The sequence below is a fragment of the Bufo bufo genome, chromosome 3 (assembly GCF_905171765.1).
Source record: "Bufo bufo chromosome 3, aBufBuf1.1, whole genome shotgun sequence".
Lineage (NCBI taxonomy): Eukaryota > Metazoa > Chordata > Amphibia > Anura > Bufonidae > Bufo > Bufo bufo.
The window spans coordinates 160,071,331-160,085,953 of record NC_053391.1 but is presented as its reverse complement, the minus strand read 5'-3'; the positions used below and the strand labels follow the sequence as shown (position 1 = coordinate 160,085,953).

Here is a 14,623-nt window from a genome sequence, read left to right as displayed (position 1 = left end):
TCAGCCGTGGTGGAACCGCCAATCCAACGACATCCCATAAGTACTAACTAGATAAGGAGAGAGTTTCACAGCAGCATATCCAGTGTGAATTTATTTGGGGACAAAGAGTGCACACACAAATACACGACGTTTCGGCTACACAGTAGCCTCTCTCATACTTGAGAAATAAAAAGTCACACTGGATATGCTGCCCTAAAGACCCCTGTCCACCCCACAGTCAGTCAGATGCCAACTACTACCAAGGGCAAGACCAAAGATCTGTCAAAAGACACCAGAGAGAAAATTGTGGACCTCCACAAGGCTGGAAAGGGCTACGGGGCAACTGCCAAGCAGCTTGGTGAAAATAGATCAACTGTTGGAGCAATTGTTAGAAAATGGAAGAGGCTAAAGATGACTGTCAGTCTCCCTCGGACTGGGGCTCCATGCAAGATCTCACCTCGTGGGGTATCACTGATGATAAGAAAGGTGAGGAATCAGCCCAGAACTACAAGGGAGGAGCTGGTCAATGACATGGAGAGCTGGGATCCAACACTTCCTGCAACTTATGGCGGCCATCATGGCACATAACAGGTAGTATTTGGTGTTAGGACCCGTCTAACAGAGATCGCCTTGACGTACGGCAGACGGGCTCAGATGGTTTTATACAAAATGCATTTGCCAAGCATCTCACTTTATAAATAAGCGTAGCATTAGCACTATAATATTTTTTGTGACTATGGCATTGTTGTACTTTATCTGGTTAGCAGGGTGCTGTTGTATTGTCTCTTTTTCTCTGTTTTCAGCCATGGCAGCGTGCACCTGCGCATTGGGAGGTGCTGACTAACCCCCTTTTCTTTGCAGATGAAGATAGCTGGGACCACAGTTTCAAAGGTCACTGTCGGTAGAACACTGCTTTGGGGGTGCTTTTCTGCGAAGGGGACAGGGCGACTGCACTGTATTAAGGAGAGGATGAATGGGGCCATTTATTGGGAGATTGAGCAACAACCTCCTTCCATCAGTCAGAGCATTGAAGATGGGTCATGGCTGGGTCTTCCAACATGACAACGACCAGAAGCACACAGCCAGGATAACCAAGGAGTGGCTCCGTAAGAAGCATATCAAGGTTCTGGAGTGGCCTAGCCAGTCTCCAGACCTAAATCCAATAGAACATCTTTGGAGGGAGCTGAAACTCCCGAAACCTGACAGATCTAGAGGAGATCTGTGTGGAGGAGTGGGACAAAATCCCGGCTGCAGTGTGTGCAAACCTGGTCAAGAACTACAGGAAACGTTTGACCTCTGTACCAAATATTAACACTGATTTTCTCAGCTGTTCAAATACTTATGTTCAGCAGTGCCAGACAAATCCATTCTATAACAATCATACAGTGCGATTTCCGTCTCTCAGAGTGGGAATGCACCTACAATGTGAATTTCAGACCCTCCATGATTTCTAAGTGGGAGAACTTAATCGCAGGGTGTTCAAATACTTCTGTTCCTCACTGTAGGTTGGCATATTCATTAAAGCGAGGAGTGAACAAAGCCTTAAAGGGGTTGTCTGCGTGTTTACTACTGTTGACTAGGGATGAGCGAATCGACTTCGGAAGCTTCATCCGAAGTCGATACGCATAAAACTTTGTTGTAATACTGTACGGAGTGGGCGCTCCGTACAGTATTAGAATGTATTGGCTCTGATGAGCCGAAGTTATTACTTTGTGAATTCATTATTACTGTAAAAAACCTTGATAGCGAACTCTGTTTCGGGTCCAAGGGGTACCTTGGTTTGATCAAAGCAACTTTGGATCTAGGATCTGTAGCTCGCTTCGCTCAACACTACCAGTGACATCACATTCATCGGTCAAGTGTCCATTCAGGTGAAAGGGACCGAGTTGTGATACCAAACACAGCAGCTATACGATGTACAGCACTGGGCCTGGTAAGCTGCAAAATATAGCCTCACCAATCAGATACTGGTGGCCTATGTGGAGGACCGGTCATCAGTATTAGGCCTCATGCACACGACCGTATGTCTTTTGCGGTCCGCAAAAAACGGATCCGCAAAAAATACATCTGTGTGCATTCCGTATTTTGCGGAACGGAACAGCTGGCCCCTAATAGAACAGTACTATCCTGGTCCGTAATGCGGACAATAATAGGACATGTTCTATTTTTTTTCCAGAACGGAAATACGGAAACTGAATGCACACGGACTACCTTCTGGTTTTTTTTTTGCGTACCCATTGAAATGAATGGTTCCGTTTATGGTGCGCAAAAAATAAAAACGGAATGAAAATCCCTTTAATTTTATACAGAAAACAAAAATCACTGTAGTAAAATAAAAATATGCAACGCAGCTATGCTCCTGGAAGAAGGGAAACGTTCTCCCTAGTGCCACCTATTGGGGGTAGCTACACTATAATTAACCCTTAAAGGGGTTGTCCACAGGATAGGAGAAAAGTGTCAGATCAGCAGGGGTCAGAGGTGGAGATCAGTGACCGGGGATAATAGTTTGTTATGGGAAAATCCCTTTAACAGGCCTTGAAACATCACTAAGGGGATCGATTACTAACCTGAAGTCTGCCTAAATTAGTTAGTTGCGCCGCTATCTGTAACTTTTCCCCACTCATGAAAGGTGGTGCGGATGGGGAAGGGGACGGGCCGATAGTCTCATCATTTTCTAAGCCTTTTTTTAGGAGTAGAAAATAGTCTAAATATAAGACCGCTCAGAAGCCATCTTACATTTAGAACTGGCGCTGGATGTGCCGAAGTTATGTAGAGGCTGGCGGCACCGCCAGATATATGGGTTAAGACCGGCATCTAACAAACGTGCGCCTAAGTGTGTGTTCACATACAGTGGTTCAAGGGGCAGTTAAAAACTGCAATAGGAAAACCTCCAAAAAAAAAAGAAGTCCTCCAAACTAAAATAACGGATCTCTGACGGAAGTTACAAAAACTGATGCAAAATGAGCACAACGGACGCTCAAAATAAGGAATCCGTTTTTTTGTATTTTGTGAACGCAGCCTTAGGGCGGACAGATACATCCTGCGCTGGAAGCAGGGGCTGGACTATAAAACGGATTTCACTTTGTACGCACTTACTATAGGCTGAAGTTAACACTTTCCAGGCTGGATGACAGGGTCTGCACATATAAATCACATGTACGATACAATGAATTCGCCTTGGCAGCAAACAGCCCATGCCCCGTGGACGGATGTGGCCGGCAGACATGGCGTGCATGTACATTTTGCTTATGCAAAAGCATTTATGCAAACACAGATGCCGTTCACTAGGGGACTACGAGCTTCCGTGCACGCCATAGAAAACGTTACGCCAAACATTCGCTCGTTGTAGTTACAGGACTAAGGGCTTGTTCGCATCGGATTTGGAAGCTCAGTTCGGGCTTCCATCGCAGATTCCTCCAAAAAGACCAGCATGCAGGACTTACTAATGTATTGTGATTGTCCATATTGCCTCCTTTGCTGGCTAGATCCATTTTTCCATCACATTATACACTGCTCGTTTCTATGGTTACGACCACCCTGCAATCCATCAGCAGTGGCCGTGCTTGCACACTATAGGAAACATTTTGGAAAACTTTTTTTCTATAGTTTTCAAGCATGTCCACCGCTGAGGGATTTCAGGGTGGTCTGTAACCATGGAAACCAGCAGTGTATAATGTGATGGAAAAAATGAATCCAGCCAGCAAGGAAGCAATATGGACAATCACAATACATTAGTAAGTGCCTTGTATTATCTTTGTCTACATAATGAATGCTATTTGCTGAAGTGACACAACCCCTTTAACTCCTTTACATGAGGGGAGGTGTATAAGCCACTGGCACCAGCATATCTTCCATAGGAACAAAGGATTGGACATCTTGAAATCCAAAGTCCTCTTTTCCACATTACATTACTTCCGTGCAGCGACGGCGCCATAAGACACGACGCGTCCTATTCTTTGCAGCATATCACAGAGCCTTTGAAGTCAATGGGTCCACACGGCAATGCGCAGCGCACATGGTCGATGCCTGCGCTCTGCAGTCCGGACACAGTCGTGTGCATGTAGCCACAATGAGATTATAGGAGAGGGTCTGACAGCCTCCGAAGTTGGACCTCATCAGGGGTCTGTGATCAGCCATATGCAGTATTTGGCACCCACCCATGCTTCTGGGTCATGTCTTGCAATACATCCTTCTGATATTTTGGGTCTGCGTTGTTGTACAGTTACTTTCACACTCGCGTTTGGTGCGGATCCGTCATGGATCTGCACAGACTGATCCGTTCAGATAATCCATTCAGATCGGATCCATTTGTGTTATCTTGAACATAGCCAAAACGGATCCGTCTTGAACACCATTGAAAGTCAATGGAGGACAGATCCGTTTTCTATCGTGTCAGTGAAAACGGATCCGTCCCCATTGACTTACATTGTGTGTCAGAACGGATCCGTTTGGCTCAGTTTCGTCAGACTGACACCAAAACGCTGCAAGCAGTGTTTTGGTGTCCGCCTCCAGAGCGGAACGGAGACTGAACCGATGCATTCTGAGCGGATCCTTTTCCATTCAGAATGCATTAGGGCAAAACTGATCCGTTTTGGACCGCTTGTGAGAGCCCTGAACGGATCTCCGAAACGGAAGCCAAAAAGCCAGCCTTTTGTCGTCTTCCCTCCGCACGTTGGTGGATATCACATGATTAGCACCCCGGTTTCTGTATTTAGTGCCCATTCCATCAATATTAGCAGGTTTTACCACCTGGCACGGGCAAAAAACATTGCAAGAAGATGTAGCATGTGATTAAACCTTTCACCGAGGGGACACTACACAGCGACTGTGCTAGTATACAAGGCAATAACTCCACCGACGCTACAGAGAAACCAGACATCAAGGCTGAGCGCCAAAACCTCTTACTAGAAAAGGTAAATCCCTTCAGCTTGAAATGGGCCCGGCCTGTTCCTAGGCACTGCCGCCGATTACAGCTGTGGTACGGCATAAATGTGGCAGCAGGTGGCGGGAGAAACAGAAGAAAACAAACCGCCGGGAATAACTGCAGAACCCGAGGGAGACGGGCGAGAACTGGCGGAGGGAGGCACACAAGTGTCTTATCTCTACGTGATGTCCACAGCGGACTGGAATGTGGCAGCAGAAGTCTGGAGGAGATTCTCTCTAAAATTTCTGAAGGAATTCGAAAAATGTCTTCCACCTACATTTTATACTACAGCATTGTTCAATAGCTACACCCATACCCCCCAAAAGTGAAATCAGTGGGGTCTGCCGACAACATAATGTGTATGAGCCGGATGGCAGATGTCATCTTGGTTGACCGGATGGCAGATGTCAAGAAAAGAGGATCAATGGTGTTGGATGTAGGGTTGTCACAATACCAAAATTTTTCTTCGATTATGATACCATAAAAAAAAAAAAAAAGTTTTGCGATACTCGATACCACGCAAAAAAAAAAAAAAAAAAAAAAAGCTGCATGCATTCCGCATTTTATGGAACGTCCGGCCCATAATAGAACAGTCCCATCCTATTTTTTTTTTGGGGGGGGGGGGGGGGGGTTCACCGTATAGGAAATATTTTTTAATAGTTCACACTTTTTCGGGCGTGGCAATATGCAATATATTTTTATATAATATTGTAATATTTTTTTATTGTTTATGAATTTTATATGTAAAACTGGTAAAGCGGCGGTTTAAACTTTTATTATTTTGGTGTTTGTTTTACTTTTTATTTAATATCTATTAGCCCCCGTAGGGGCTAGAACCCTTGTCCTATTCACCCTAATAGAGCTCTATTAGAGTGAATAGAATCTTACACTGTCCCTGCTGCTCTGTGCTTTGTGCCCTGGGCTCCGATCGGAAGCGGTCATTAACCAATGAAGAGGAGGGGAGCCACTGCCATCAATGACTATAACAATGAGGGGGGGGGGGGGGGGCACCTGTGGCCACTGCACCACCAATGATTCTAACACTGAGGGGGGCACACTGCGCCAGCAATGGTTATGATTTATAATACTGGGGGGGGCACCAAGGAATGTAATAACAGATTAATTCAAGTGTAGGCAGCAGGTGCCGGCGGTGGTATCACGGACCTGGCCTCAATAACAGGGCATGCGATCTGCTGGACCGCGGCAAGTTAATTGCCGCGGTCCAGCAAATCGCATGCCCTGTTATTGAGGCCGGGTGCCGGGTCTGTGATACTGCCGCCAGTACCCACTGCCTACACTTGAATTAATCTGTTATTACATTCCTTGGTGGCGCAGTGGCCACAGGCCCTCTCCTCCTCCTCCTTGGTGGCAGCGGCAGAGTGGGGAGGGAGAGAATCCCTCCCTCTCCACTGTGCTGCGGAGGAGAACATGGCGCGCGCCTAGTATTGTTAAATAGTAAGACCAGGAATCGTATCGATCTGGGTCTTAAAGTATAGATTGGGTATCGATACCCGATGCAACTCTAGTTGGATGCCAACAAGCTATTTTAGTAATTAATTCTTTCAGATGAAGAATAAAGGTGGATTTACACGGGGCGAGGAGAAGCAGATTGTCGGAAAGCGTTCCTTTCTGATGGTCGGCTGATTGTTAAGTGGAGGTGAAGCGATCACTCGTCCCCATACAAAAATCACTGCTCCTGGGCAGCAGAGGGCTGTTTAGAGAACACCCAGCTGCCTGGGCGCGGTTAAGCCATGTGCACTTCAATGGGTATTAGCCATGCCCATGTCAGTGATACTAGTCGTGACATCACTGGGCCTGTGGGAAACAGCCAAAAGGCTGCGGCGCTACTGCCAGCACTGATGCCTTCCCAAATAGCTGATCGCCTGGGGTCCCAGGTGACAGACCCCCGCCGACCAGATGCTAATGATCTATCCAGAGGATAGACAATCAGTAATAAAGAACTGCAAACCCTTTTAGGGCCAATCGGGGGATGAGCTTTTGTTCCCGATAATTGGCCTGTACTGTCTAAACAGGGATCTGCTGCCCAGGAACAATGGATTTCTATGGGGACAAACAATGGCTGTGTCGAGCGCTTGTCCCCATGTAAATGCAGCCCTCACCTCAGCGTCTGATCACCTGTCCGTGTAAAAGGACTTTAGGGAAGATTTATCATAACTGGTGAAAAGGTGAACCGGCTTAGTTGTCCGCAGCAACCAAACAGATTCCAACCTTCATTTTTCAGAGCTCCTATGGATACTAGAAGGTGGAATCTGATTGGTTGCTATGGACAACTAAGCCAGTTCTACTTTACACCAGGTATGATAAATCTCCTCCACCATGAGATACTGGGCAGCAGATTTTCAGCTGTAGCTGTGACGCCCGTTCATAGTCTACACGCCCAGTACATTCAGCAGGCACACCACATGCAGAAGACAATGGTTTATCTTTTCAGCCTTGAGGCTTGTTAGTCTGTATAGTGAATGCAGAACAAACTAGTCCGAACAATGGCCGATAACTTACAGTAATCTTCTCCAGAGCTGCCCATAGACATTAGGTATTTGCTGGCAGATTCTGATCCACTGACCAGGTCTACTGAGCCTAGAGGACAATTGTCTAAGGACTCCCACCAGATAAAAGCAAACCTCTGGAGATATCCCTACAGATAAGTGCAGGCCCACACCTGTCCTTGGCCTACTGAGAGGACAATAATGGAGAGCTAGCTGCTGGTCAGACGGCTTACCTACAGTCAGCAGAGACATGACTTCTTCCTTCCATGACTTGGTCAAACAACTTACCCACTCTGCCCATAGTCAGCAGGGACATTACTTCTATCTACCATGACTTATACCCTCAGAATGGAAATTCGGATGAATTAACCCTGTGTTTGGTGTATGTATCAGAAAAGCCCCCAGCACATATATCCACCATGTTCATAGGCCCCAGCCTCATGACAGAAGCCTTAAGTGACTTTTTGGCCTCTTCCGGTTGTAAGGCGTAGCGCTGTCTGCTGTACTATTTCAGATAATGGCATCCTCTAAAAAGTCACATACAGCGGAGAATATGTATTTTTTCACATGGGAGGCTATGAGGACATGCCTATATAGAGAGATCAATCGCAGCCTTTGTTGGGGGTATATCAAGAGCTTTTCCAGGTGTGGTGTGAATGGGGCGTTACCTGACCACTGTGCCCAGCTGGTGACCCATCTAGATGCATTTGTGGCCATATTCCGGGTACAACAATGGCCTTTGAATAATGATGTTTCCTGCACTAGATGGAGGTCTCGTCCCTCACCGCCTGAACACCCCCAGCAGACCACATTCTGCATGTGAGGCGTGCGATTTCACAGAGGCCTGGTAACCACGCCAGGCATGTTTGCAATGTCAGTAACAAAAAACTGAGACTGAGGGAAGGGCACAATCAAGGAGACGTCTAGGCAGACTTGTCTTTCATCCTCCCTTAGGTCTCATTCACACGAGTATGAGACTGTGGGTGGAATAAGGCGTGTAAAGGTCCACAATATGAGGAGTTACAGATGAAACTATCAGTGAACAGTAATACTAATAGGCTGTCTCTAGCCAGGAAACTGAACGGGATAAGGGGGCGTTCACATGGCCCAAATCCCACCGACCCACCGGTTCTGACCCGTGCTCGGATCCACTGCATGAGAAACTGAAAATCCGAGGCAGAAGTCCAAGGCTCAGTAGGGTAGCTGGGCCATGCTTCATAAACAGGGGTAGGCTCTGATGCATAAAGGGTAGGTGGGTACTGCTTCATAAATAGGGGTAGGCTTTGATTTATAAATGGTAGGTGGGTACTGCTTCATAAATAGGGGTGGGCTCTGATGTATAAATAGGGCTAGGCTCTGATTCATAAGGGCTTATGCACAAGAAAGCGTGCGGCCCGCAAACATTCACTTGATTGGGTCCGCAGTCCGCAAGATATGGAGAGGTGCGGAGCAGAGTCATGGATCAGAAGCCCACGGAAGCACTTCTGTAGGATTTCGGTCCGTGGATCACAAAACCCTTCAAGTGACCACTATTTGCAGTCTGCAGCATGGGCCGCATACATTTGCGTGCATGAGCCCTAAAGGGCAGGTAGGTAGGCACTGCGTCATATATAGGGGGTAGGCTTTGTTTCATAAACAATGGTCACTGCTACAGGGGAGTAGGGTTGCCAACCGTCCAGAAATTTCTGGACAGTCCGTAAAAATAGGCAACTTTTTTCCTGTGTCAGTAAAAAAAAAAAAAATTGATGTGTCCATGATTTATTTTATTTTTTAGGCTGGTGGAACCCGATTAGATTATTTTGGTGGTAATTATCATAATTTTACACTTTACAAGAAATTCTGGTAATAAGTTATCAGTATATTGAGCTATAGACATTTATGGTTTTAAATTCTGTCTGTAAAAAAAAAAAAAAAAGGGTGGCTGTCCGTGATTTTGGAATAAGTTGTCCAGAATTTTTTTTAATTCTGGTTGGCAACGCTGAAGAGGAGGCTCTGCTTCATAAATATAGGGTAACCTCTGATCCATAAAGGGTAGGTGGGTACTGCTTCATAAATATAGGATAAGCTCTGATCCATAAAGAGTAGGTGGGTACTGCCTCATAAATATAGGGGTAGACTCTGATCCATAAAGGGTAGGTGGGTACTGCTTCATAAATAGGGGTAAGCTCTGATCCATAAAGGGTAGGTGGGCTCTGCTTCAATAGGGTAACCTCTGATCTATAAAGGGTAGGTGGGTGCTGCCTCATAAATATAGGATAAGCTCTGATCCATAAAGGGTAGGTGGGTACTGCCTCAAATATAGGGGTAGACTCTGATCCATAAAGAGTAGGTGGGTACTGCCTCATAAATATAGGGTAAGCTCTGATCCATAAAGAGTAGGTGGGTACTGCCTCATAAATAGGGGTAGGCTCTGATCCATAAAGGGTAGGTGGGTACTGCCTCATAAATATAGGGGTAGACTCTGATCCATAAAGGGTAGGTGGGTACTGCCTCATAAATAGGGGTAGGCTCTGATCTATAAAGGGTAGGTGGGTACTGCTTCATAAATAGGGGTAGGCTCTGATCCATAAAGGGTAGGTGGGTACTGCCTCATAAATAGGGGTAGGCTCTGATCCATAAAGGGTAGGTGGGTACTGCCTCATAAATATAGGGTAACCACTGATCCATAAAGGGTAGGTGGGCTCTGCTTCATAAATAGGGGTAGGCTCTGATCCATAAAGGGTAGGTGGGTACTGCTCCATAACTGAGGGGAGTCTCTGCTTCATAAATAGGCTCTGTTTCATAACTCCATGCCCCTTGTGATTAAATATGCCAACATAAGAGGGGCGCCCACCCATGTCCCGGCAGCTGGCATCCTCCATTGTGAGGAGCCTGAGGTTTGGGTCCATGGAGAACCCGATCTGCAGGGAAGGGCGTCTACGGTATGTCGCCCCCCCGCCTCACACACCATATAATACACGGATCTCCCCCACTTGGGGGGCACATCTCCGGGAATCGCGCACCTACAGGAGCCCAACCCAAATCCAGACAAAGAGCAGGGGGTGAGGGGCACAGCCCCAGTTATATATAGGCTGCCAGCTGTCCGGGCAGGAGGTGGGCATGTGTTACCAGCCTTACCTCTGATCCCGGCTACAAGGAGCAGCAGGCAGCAGCACACGGGCAGCCTCATGGTAAAGCAGGTAAGTAGCCCCTCTGGCGAGATCACGTGCTCCAGGTGTCCGGTCCGGCAAGTTCTGTAATCGCATGCGGCAGGATCGCACCCAGAAGAAGCCGCACTAAAGTTTCCACCCTATTACAAAGCTGGGACTACTTAGTGAGCCGCCCGTCAGCGCCCACAGCCAATAGAGCGGCTCCGGCCCTGCTGGGCCCGCCCCCGGGAGGGCTGAGGCGCGGCCTGATCCACCGCAACACGACTCCCAGAATCTCCCTTCCTCTGCCATGGGAGTTACAAGGACAGCTGAGGAAGTGTGCATGCTGGGAGTTGTAGTTTCCCAGCAGCTGCTCCCTGTTCGCTCCTCCAGGACATAGAACTCTGTGCTGGGCAGTTCCTCTGCTATTCCTCCTGGAAATGTATGAAGACCTTCACGCCTCCTGTTTGTATTCTCCTTGTCACATAGGGTGTCTCCTGGTTACACGGTGAGGCTGGGGAGCTGTCACTAGCTCTCATATGTGGCTGGCACTGTTATGTGTGCCATGTTTAGGGGGCACTGCAACTGGCACTCTTACAGCAACCTTGTGACTAGCAAATATATTTCTATTTTCACAAAACGCCTAGAATCCTAGTTTTGTGTCATAAATCCAATGCACAGTGTTACTGACTGGCTTCTCACACACTGATCTTAGTATAGAACTTGGGGGAGTAGTGCGCGCCAAAATTATTCTTTTTGGCGTATGGCAGAAGGTCCATTTGTGCCAGAAGCTGAACTCTATATGCCACTTTTAGGCCCCGTGCCCACGACCATATCCGTACTGATGTCCACAAATCACGGATCCACAAAATGCCAACGTGGTCTGTGTTGCATCCCCAATTTTTGCGGACCCGTTGGCTTTAGTTCTGCAGTCCGTATTTTGTGACCAAGTATAGGACAAGTTCCATCTTTTTACGGAACGGACGTACGGATGTGGAAAGCAGACGGATCGTTCGTGTGCTTCCCGCATCTGTATGTCCATTCCGCAAAAAGGTAGAATTTGTCCGCGAAAATGTGGACCGATGATCCTTGATTTGCGGATATGGTCGTGTGCATAGGGCCTTATGGTGTAACTATCTTAATGGGGGTGGTGCAGGATTTTAGTGACCTATCTGCAGCTGAGGGTCCAGCCCCCCTCACCCCTTCTGCAGTAGTCAGCACCGGTACTACAGAGCTCCGTCCATTGTGCAGAGGAGCGGATTACAAAGTGGGCGGGGCCTTGTAGATCCATCACACTGGAGCTGCTGCAGAACAGCTTATCAGTAGGCTGTCAGACCTCTGCCTGTCGAATAGTGATGGCCTATCCTAAGGAAAGTACTGGATGACCCCTTTAAAGGAAACCTGTCACCGGGATTTTGTGCATAGAGCTGGGGACATGGGCTGCTAGATGGCCGCTAGCACATCTGTAATAGCCAGTCCCCATAGCTGTGTGCTTTTATTGTGTAAAAAAAACCTTTTTGATCAATATGCAAATGACCTGATATGAGTCCTGTAGCCGGAGATGAGTCCAGCGGAAAGGAGCCCAGCACCGCCCCGCGACCTCCGAATCTCCTCCTTGCTGGCTGACGTCACAGAGCTGGAGCGCCGAAATCTCGCGATGCGCGAGCTAGCGCATGAGTAGTTCGTTCCCTGTGCTGATGCCAGTACAGGGAATGAACATGATGCCGACACTGCGCATGCGCTAGCTCGCGCATCGCAAGATTTCGGCGCTCCAGCTCTGTGACGTCAGCCAGCAAGGAGGAGATTCGGAGGACGCGGGGCGGTGCTGGGCTCCTTTCTGCTTGACTCATCTCCGGACACAGGACTCATATCAGGTCATTTGCATATTGATCAAAAAGGTTTTTTTACACAATAAAAGCACACAGAGCTATGGGGACTGGGTATTGCGGATGTGCTAGCGGCCATCTCGCAGCCCATGTCCCCAGCTCTATGCACAAAATCCTTGTGACAGGTTCTCTTTAAATCTGCCACATAGGCTCTGCCTCCTGCGAGCCTGGCACAAAAGGGGGAATAGTCCCAAACTCACAAAACAAGGATTAAAATTTTTAAACTTTAATAACTCCCCCCCCCCCAATTGAGAAGTCTGGTGAAATGAAGCCGTGCTCCGATGCGTTATCCAAAGGTGGGCGGGGCTTCAGGGGGGAGCCTCGCATGTACGGCGCTGAAGACTGGCACAGACTGGGAGGGGCACTGCTTACACAATTTCAGTCTGTCTTTGGCCGCGCCTAATTTATGAAATGGCGCACAGTAATGATGAAATTGGTGCAAGTGTTATGCGTCTAAAAGTGCACCATGAGGTTGCCTGGGCTGGAGTTGCGACATTTTTGCAACTTTTGTAAATGTCTAATCTGCAAACTTGGCCTTAAAGGGTTTCTGTCACCCTGCAAAACTCTTTTTTTTTTTTTGGATAGTTAGATTCCTCATAGGGCGATATAGCAGAATATAATGCTCTTACTTACTTTCAAGCGGGCGATTCTTTATAAAACGAACTTTTATAATATGTAAATGAGGGCTCTACCAGCAAGTAGGGCGTCTACTTGCTGGTAGCTGCTGCAGAAATCCACCCCCTCGCCGTGTTGATTGACAGGGCCAGCCGTGATCTCCTCCTCCGGCCGGCCCTGTCAGTAATTCAAAAATCGCGCGCCTCGCGTCATTCGGCGCAGGCTCTCTGAGATGAGGAGGCTCGTATCCTCAGCACTCCCTCAGTGCGCCTGCGCCGATGACATCACCGAAAAAGAAGACGTCATCGGCACAGGCGCACTGAGGGAGTGCTGAGGATACGAGCCTCCTCATCTCAGAGCGCCTGCGCCGAATGACGCGAGGCGCGCGATTTTTGAATTACTGACAGGGCCGGCCGGAGGAGGAGATCACGGCTGGCCCTGTCAATCAAGACGGCGAGGGGGCGGATTTCTGCAGCAGCTACCAGCAAGTAGACGCCCTACTTGCTGGTAGAGCCCTCATTTACATATTATAAAAGTTCGTTTTATAAAGAATCAGCCGCATGAAAGTAAGTAACAGCATTATATTCTGCTATATCGCCCTATGAGGAATCTAACTATCCAAAAAAAAAAAAATGAGTTTTGCAGGGTGACAGAAACCCTTTAATACCAGCCCACATTTGAAAGTGGCATGGGATGGTGCCGGATGCCAAAATGTGCAAAAAGTTGAGTGCGCCAGCATTTACAACATTTCAACTTAACAAAACTGGCGCACCAATTTCATTATTGTCTCCCAAAATGTATCCAAGTAAGGCTACATGCACATTAATGGCAGCCTCCCCCCACAGGCTGTTCTGGTGGGTGAACAGCGTGCCGGATCTGTTCTTCCGCTAGTGCACGCGTGCCACCGAAAGTCCGCTCCAGCCCCATTCACTATAATGAGGGTGGACAAGAGACAACAGACATGTCGTAGTTTTATTCCGGCCGCCTCTCGGCATGTTTCCTCCGACCTGCCCCCATTATAGTGAATGTGGCCGGAGCGGACTTCTGGCGGCACGGTGCACTAGCGGTAGCACGGATCCGGCAGACTGTTCACCCGCCAGAACCGCCTGCCTGGAGAAGGCTGCCGCTAATGTGAAAGTAGCCTAAGGGCCAGGCAGAATGTAGTTACGGAGAGCGCCTTACTCCGCATGAGGAGACTTATAGGCCATACACGCTCCTCTGGAATTCTGGGAAGAAGGGATGCAAATGAGCTCTTAGCAAGCCCCGCCTCTGATGCCACGAGATGTAAGGCAATTTGCATAACTTCTTCCCAGAGGAGCATGTGTAGCCTATAAGCCTCCTCACACCAATTAAAGCACTCTCCGTAGGGAGATATAGTCCCCCCAAGTCCTGACAGACCTCAGGACTCTCCGCTCTGCACTGATGAGGGGCAATCACCCCCAAACAGCTGTCTGCAGATGAGGTGCTGGCTTATTTAATATCCGAGTCATGTCTCAAGGCCTATTTAATGGTCGAGCATTGACTTATAGGACAGCAGCCTTACATCTGGTGGCATTAGAGGCAGAGCTTGTTAGTCCCTTTTCT

The 14,623-nt window shown here is 48.0% G+C and overlaps 1 protein-coding gene across 4 annotated transcripts in view; it reads right to left on the bottom strand.

The window, feature by feature from the left end:
- Positions 1-10,632, bottom strand: part of LOC120994872 (CD99 antigen-like) — a 71,322-nt gene extending 60,690 nt beyond the window's left edge. For all 4 annotated transcript variants that reach the window (XR_005777488.1, XM_040423742.1, XM_040423741.1 and 1 more), the window contains exon 1: positions 10,528-10,632. Coding sequence is in view for 3 of the 4 variants with exons in the window: in XM_040423742.1 (XP_040279676.1) it covers positions 10,528-10,579 (52 nt within the window). In the remaining variant the exon portion in view is untranslated. The remainder of the gene's footprint in view (positions 1-10,527) is intronic.
- Positions 10,633-14,623: the final 3,991 nt, after the last annotated feature.